Source organism: Emiliania huxleyi, assembly GCF_000372725.1.
Source record: "Emiliania huxleyi CCMP1516 unplaced genomic scaffold EMIHUscaffold_326, whole genome shotgun sequence".
Lineage (NCBI taxonomy): Eukaryota > Haptophyta > Isochrysidales > Noelaerhabdaceae > Emiliania > Emiliania huxleyi.
The window spans coordinates 48,156-54,920 of NW_005199553.1; the positions used below are offsets into that span (position 1 = coordinate 48,156).

The 6,765-nt window shown below is 64.7% G+C and overlaps 3 protein-coding genes across 3 annotated transcripts in view; 1 reads left to right on the forward strand and 2 right to left on the reverse strand.

The window, feature by feature from the left end:
- Positions 1-118: 118 nt before the first annotated feature.
- EMIHUDRAFT_74898 (long chain acyl-CoA synthetase) lies at positions 119-2,603 on the forward strand (the record flags this gene model as incomplete). The annotated part of the gene is made up of 6 exons (XM_005773803.1): positions 119-559; positions 722-916; positions 984-1,280; positions 1,348-1,395; positions 1,511-1,696; positions 1,761-2,603. 6 exons carry the CDS (start codon positions 119-121, stop codon positions 2,601-2,603), a joined length of 2,010 nt encoding a protein of 669 aa, XP_005773860.1.
- A 437-nt stretch (positions 2,604-3,040) lies between these two features.
- Positions 3,041-4,256, reverse strand: EMIHUDRAFT_241189 (hypothetical protein; the record flags this gene model as incomplete). The annotated part of the gene is made up of 3 exons (XM_005773804.1): positions 3,041-3,313; positions 3,390-3,549; positions 3,619-4,256. The coding sequence occupies 3 exons, from the start codon at positions 4,254-4,256 to the stop codon at positions 3,041-3,043; spliced, it is 1,071 nt and encodes a 356-aa protein (XP_005773861.1).
- A 999-nt stretch (positions 4,257-5,255) lies between these two features.
- EMIHUDRAFT_241190 (hypothetical protein) overlaps positions 5,256-6,765 on the reverse strand; it is a gene marked incomplete at both ends in the record, with an annotated part of 2,800 nt that continues 1,290 nt past the window's right edge. The window contains 3 exons of the mRNA XM_005773805.1: positions 5,256-5,435; positions 5,739-6,005; positions 6,178-6,552. Coding sequence (XP_005773862.1) covers positions 5,256-5,435; positions 5,739-6,005; positions 6,178-6,552 — 822 coding nt within the window. The remainder of the gene's footprint in view (positions 5,436-5,738; positions 6,006-6,177; positions 6,553-6,765) is intronic.

The following is a 6,765-nucleotide window of genomic DNA, read 5'->3' on the forward strand; positions in this document are numbered from 1 at the left end:
GTCCGCGACACTGAAGGCAAAGCAACATATCACCTTCCTACCCCCCCATCGCCCCCCCTCTCCCCGAGCCTCTCGCGCCTGCCGCCCAGGACTGCCTGGGCGGATGCCGGCCAGCACGATGCAGTACGGCACGGTGGACGCGTCCGGCGTCCTGTGGAAGAGCACGAGCGTCGGCAAGTTCTCCGAGCCCGAGAGCGAGACCACATGGGAGTCCTTCTCCAAGGCGGCCGCCAAGTACAAGGAGAACGATTGCGTCGGCGAGCGCGCAATCGTCTCACATACCGTGACCGACAAGGGGTTCGACAAATTCGAACTCGGAGAGTACTCCTTCATCTCTTACTCTGCGTGGTATGCCCGCTGCGAAGCCCTCGGCTCAGGGCTGGCCTCTCTCCCCGAGCTCTCGCATAATTGCAAGGTCGTCATTTACGCCGACACGCAGATGCTATGGATGCAGTCCGCCTTCGCTTCGTGGCGGCAGGGCTACGTCGTGGGAACGATTTATGCGACGCTTGGCGAGGAGGGCGCGCTCTATGGCATCAACCAGTCTGGGTGCGCCCTCGTCTTTGCTGACGGCAAGCTGGCGCGCCTCCGACCCGAGCCCAGCGGCTATGCACTCCCCTCACCCACGATCCATGACCGTCCCCTCCCCCTCCCCACCCCACGCACAAACCACTCCCACCCACCGCTTCCGCCTGCCGCGCCCCTCCCCCCGACGCGACAGCTCAAGATCCTCGGCAACATCGCGTCCAAGTGCACGGTGCTGAAGCGCGTCGTCGTCTTCAGGTCTGAGGACTGCGAGGGTGCGACCGTCGAGAAGATCAAGGCCGCGGGCATCGAGGTCTCGTCGCTGACCGAGCTCGAGGAGAAGGGCAAGGCTTCTCCCAAGCCCGCGACGCCAGCCAGCGGCACAGACACGGTGGCCACAGGGCAGTTCTGTGTTGCTCGGCCTTACAGATCCAATTTACTCGAGGGCCTCGCGCTAGGCGGTCCTGATGTACACGAGCGGGACGACGGGCAACCCAAAGGGCGTCCTCCTCTCGCACAAGGCCATCAACGTGCTCGTGTCTGCGACCCGCTCGCCCACGGGCGCCCTCGGCGCCTTCGTCAAGCCTGGCTACCGGTACATGGCCTACCTCCCGCTGGCGCACATCATGGAGCTCGCCGTCGAAATCGCGCTCCTCTCCGCCGGCTATACCATCGGCTACGGCTCGACGGGTACCTTCATCCCGACGGCGCCAAAGATGCTGCACGCTAATCAAAAGGGCGACGCGCAGGCCTCCGTCGAGTTGCCTCATCCCGCTGGCGACGCGCACGCGCTCTCACCCTCCCGCGGCGCTTCCATCGCAGGCATTGCAGCCCGACATCCTCGTCGCGGCTCCCGCTGTGCTCGACAAGGTCTTCGCCCAGCGACCGGTAGGGTGTCGCTCAAACTGACGCCCGAGTGTTGCGGCCACAGGTCTACTCGGGCGTCCTGCACAAGTTCGCAGCGGCGCCTAGCATCGTCAAAAAGATCATCGACGGCGGCCTCACTGCTGCGCGGCCATCACAGCTATTTGGGGCGCTCAGGTCGGACTGGGCTAGCATAGGCGGCCTCGAGTCTGGCAAGAGCAACTTCGACAACGGCGGCTGGGGCGCTAGCGGCTGCGTGGCGCCTTTCTTCTTCAAGAAGAAGGTCGCGTCCCTTCTCGGTGGAAAGGTGGGCTCCGCCACCCCCCGGCGATGCTGAGCTATGCCCCTGATCAGTCCCCCCGACTTCCCAGGTCAAGCTTGTCATCACCGGCTCGGCGCCGCTCGGCGTCGAGGTGCAAAAGTTCGTTCAGACAGTCTTTGCCTGCCCCGTCCGGCAAGGCTACGGCCTGACCGAGACGGTGGCGGGCACGTGCATTACGGACCCCACCGACAACGGCACGTCGGTCGTCGGTCCGCCACAGGAGTGCGCGTGCATTATGTTGCGTGACTGGCCCGAGGGAAACTACCAGAACGCGGACCTCAACAACCCGGACATTGGCATGCGGCGCGGCGAAGTGCTTATCGGCGGGCCGATGATCGCCGACGGCTACTTCGTCAACCCGACGATTCCCGACCCCGAACTGGAGGCAAAGAACAAGGAGGAGTTCGTCACGTACGATGGCATCCGGTACTTTTGCACCGGCGACGTCGGCCAGTTCACCTCGCAGGGGAACTTGATGATCATCGACCGCAAGAAGGACCTGGTCAAGCTGCAGATGGGCGAGTACGTCGCCCTCTCCAAGGTGGAGAACGCCCTCAAGGCGTCCTCGTACGTGGCCCTGCCGATGGTATTCGCGACGTCCGATAAGTCTTACTGCATCGCGCTCATATGCCCGTCACCGGGCCTGAAGTCGTTGGGACAAGGCTCGTGGGCCGAGCTGTGCAAAAGCCCCGAGGTCATCAAGAAGGTTCTTGCCGACGTGCAGGCCGTGTGCAAGAAGGCCAAGCTCGCAAAGTTTGAGACGCCGTCCAAGGTTATACTGATTGAGGAGGAATGGACGCCCGACAACGAGATGCTCACCGCGGTCAACAAGCTCAAGCGCAAGGAGATTGAGAAGAAGCACAAGGCTGAGATCGCCGCAGTCTACACGTAAGTTGCACCCCTGACCTTGAGTTCCTTGTGAGTGCACTCCAGAAACAACGACGTGCGTGCTGCTACGCGATGGCACACGTCGTTATCTCCGCCGATGTCGACTCGGTATCAGCGGCGCATGTCTACTCTAGTATCGAGATAACGTAGCAGGATCTGGCGCGATGCTTGGCCGATGCAACCCACCTCAGTCCACCACCCGCCGGGGGATGAACCACTGGTGTTGTTCATCTCGTCTAAAGACTCTTGTGAATTATCAGGAGGTACACACGCACAGTGTGACGCGGTGCGATCGCCTCGCTCGCTGGACTCTGTGATGCGTTGATCGGCACAACGCGCGAGACTCGCGGAGGCGCGAGAGAGGGGGGCGCGGCGCCAGCGCGAGAAGCGCGACAGCCCTCTTGAGGAGCGCCGCGTCCGGCCCTCCGGCAGTTCCCCCTTTCAAGTGCTTGATCTTCGTTCCTGCTCGGCCGTCACAGCCCCAAACTCGGAGAGGGGACCGAGGAGGCGGGTGAAGGCAGCCCGCGAGATGCAGAGGCAGATCGTGTCCTTCGTCGCCGTCACCGTGGCCGCACGCTTGTCTGTCCGCAACAGCGCGAGCTCGCCGAAAAAGTCGCTGGCGCTAAGCCTGCGCGACACCTCGCCCTCTTCGCCCATCTTAGTGCACTTGACCTCGCCCGTCTTGATGATGAAAAACTCGTGCCCGTCCTCACCCTGTGCGCATGCAGGTGTGGCACTAAGCAGAAGGGCTATGTCAAATCACGTCACGAGGAAGGGGCGTCATATCAACCTCGCAAATGATGTTGGTTCCTGCCTCAAAGAGTCTTTCGACAGCCGTGTCTGCCAGCTCGCGCTTCGCTGCCTCCCCAAGCGAGGCTAGCAGGCGGACGTTGCCGAGGAAGCCCACGACCTCGCGTGCGTCTTGCTGCGATTTCCCCATCAAAAGTGACCTGCGGGGGTGGGGCGTTCAGTTCAACACAGAATGAAAGTCATGGCGGCGACCGGGAGTGGGAACGGACTTGAAGGTGAGGGCGTCGATGGAGAAGGTGGTCATCGCCGACGTGCTGATCACCGTGGCGGCGCGCGGCGCATCGTGCAGAAGAGCTAGCTCGCCGAAGGCGGTGCCCTTCGCGGCAACCATCACTTTGCCGACGCCTTGGATGGAAACGTCAGCGGTGCCCGACTCGACCACGTAAAAGTGCTCGCCCCGGTCCCCTTGCTTGATGATGGTGGTCCCTGACTCCCACGACTTCGGAGAGAAAGCTGCGATGAGCTGTGCCCGGTCCGATGGCGAGAGCAGCCGCATCAGCTTGTTCTCCCTCATCGCGTCCTCGAGGAATGCGAGCTGAGCCTCGCTCTTCTCGATTATTGGTGGTCTCCACCCGTCGGGAATCACGACCGGCGTGCACATGACGTGCCCCCGCTTGCCTCGCGCCTTGGGCGGCGGCGGCGCGTCCTCAAGCAGGATGTCGTCCTCCTCCTCCATCGGGTGGCCCTCATCCCCCGCTGAAGAGAGAGCACGAAAGTGGTGGGCGAGGACGCCGAACGGATCATCGGAGCGTTCATTCAGTGCAGTGTTGACAGCGCTAGTCAGCTCCTCCTCTAGCCGGTGCTGTTCAATGTAGGCCCGGATGCCTGCGGAATCGAGCGCCTGCATATCACTCGTCCGACAAGATGGGCGGCGGGCCAGATGGCACACGAAACCTCCTGTGCGGCACTGGACGGGCTGAAGCGTGGGTCGTCTTGGCTTGGGACCTCCGCTGGCACCTAGGCGCGTGCCTGAAGCTGAAACGCGCAACGGTGCGTGGCTCCGCGATTGGCAGACTCAAGTTTTTCAAGCGGGGACGAACGAGGGTCCCTGAGTGGTGACGCCGTCGCCGAGTGGGAGTGTGTGTCGTCGTGTGTCCATGTCGGGTGTTCGGACACGTTTACTTTTATTTACGGCCCCTTCCTTCCCTGCGAACGCGCACCCCCCAGGGCTAGGTAGGGCTCTCTTGCCCGCAACCCGATCGATACCAATCATCTGTCTGTCTGGCCCGCTGGGTGCGCTTCTTAGCTCCCCGGCCCTGGATGTGCGGTTAATGACTGCACTCCAAGTGCTCCAAGTCCCCGGCAGACGGCGGACGGGCCCCCCACACGGGTAGGGATAGTGAGTACTAAGGTGAGGTAAACTTCATCACACAACCCTTCTAAGCGTGCAAAGGCCCGCGGGTGTGAGCGCTACCTGGTGCCCCCCCCCCCCCCCCCTCTGGAGATTCTCTGCCTTCCCGCTTCCACACCACAAGCTCTGCAGCTGTGTGAGCTCCCTCCCCCCCCGAGCCTCGTCCACGCGCGAACATCTCATCACGTCTCTGTCGAGTCTCCGTGCGACCGTTTTCTCTCAGGTCTTTGGCATGGTCCATGGATGACTGCACAAAATTAATTCCCGTACGGGGTACCCTAACTCTCCTCTTCCGTTTTCGCGCCTCGCTGCTCTCTGCCGATCTCTCACTCCGTCTCTCGTCTCCTCCTCTCCTGCGTCACCTGGACTACTACTGGAAGCTGCTCCACACTCACAGCGCACCGCGGCGAACCGTCTCAATTGTACACACCGAGAGGAATCGCAAATTTACACGCGCCCAGCGGCATGCCGCCGGCCGTCGTTCTCGCTCGCTGCTTAGTGGGAGGCTCGACGCACGGCGTGCGGCATGACAAAACCGCGCCACGCGTCGACCACTGCGAGCTCCTGCCCCTCGAACGCCTCGAGGCGCGACAGGAGCCAGCCGATCCGCGCGAGCTCGAACGCGCGCTCCCGAGCGCGCCGCGGGAACAGGCTGTGCGATTCGGGCGACCACGGCTCGGCGGCGAGCAGCACGAGCTGCGCGGCCGAGCCCTCGGGCGCCAGCCCCCGGCCGGCGAGGCGCGCGGCGAGCGCGGCGGGCGTCACGCCGCGCTCGCGGTGCGAGGCGTGCGGGTCCGCGCCGTCGCGCAGCAGCTGTCGCGCGCGGCGAGCCGGCAGCACCTCGAGGTGGTGGAGGGGCTATTAATTAACTGCTAATTAACTAGTAATTAATAGGCGAGCCGGCAGCACCTCGAGGTGGTGGAGGGGCTATTAATTAACTGCTAATTAATTAGTAATTAATAGGCGAGCCGGCAGCACCTCGAGGTGGTGGAGGGGCGTGGTCCAGTCGGCGGTCGCGGAGAGCCAGCTGGCGAGAGGGAGGTTGCGGTGGAGCAGCGCGACCTGCGCCGGCGTGATGGGCTGCCCGCCGTACGCAGGCGCGAGGAAGGGGAGGGTGCGGTCGGCGCCGTACGCGCAGAGCAGGTGCGCGAGGTGGACGGATCCGGTGTACGATGCTGCGTGGAGTGGTGTGGGCTCGCTCTCCACGCCGCGCTTGTTGGCGCTCGCGCCGGCCTCGAGCAGCACCTGCGGCGTGCGGCGGCGACTCAGCAAGCCAGGGCCGGCGCCGGGTGCGAGCGAGACGAGGCGGGCAGGGGAGGCGGGAGGCGGGAGCGCGAGACTCCGGGGCGAGGGCCCGGGGCGAGACTCCGGGGCGGGGCGAGTGTGCCTGCGCCGCGGCGGCGTGCTGCGCGAGGACCGCCATGTGGAGAGGGGAGAGGCCGCGGCTGGCCACGCGATCGACGTCCGCCTTCGCCTCGACCAGCCTGGTGAGCACTGCGGCGTGGCCGTGGTCCGCCGCCTCGTGCAGCGGCGTCACGCCCGACCGGGCGCCGCTGTCCACCACAGCGCCCGCGGCGAGGAGGGCCGCGACGGTCTCCGCGTGGCCGTGCGCGGCGGCGGCGTGGAGCGAAGTGGAGCCAACCTTGGTCGCCGAGTCCACCTCGGCGCGCGCGGCGAGCAGCTGCTGCAGGACGGCGGTGTGGCCGAAGGCAGCCGCCGCATGGAGGGGCGTGGCGCCGTTGTCGCGCGAGCGAGTGGGGGTGGCGTTGCTGGCGAGGAGGGCGGCCACCACCTGCAGCGGGGCGACGGGGAGACACATTGTTTGTCCGAGGGGGGCGGTGGGGGGGGCGGAGGCCGTGGGGGGGGGGGGGGGGGGGGGGGCCCTTTTTTTTTTTTTTTTTGGGGGGGGGGGGGGGAAGGGGGGCCTTTTTAAAGGGGAACCAAAAGCCCTTGGGGGGCCTTGGGGGGGGGGCCCCTTAAACCCCCTATTTTTGGGTTTCTTCCC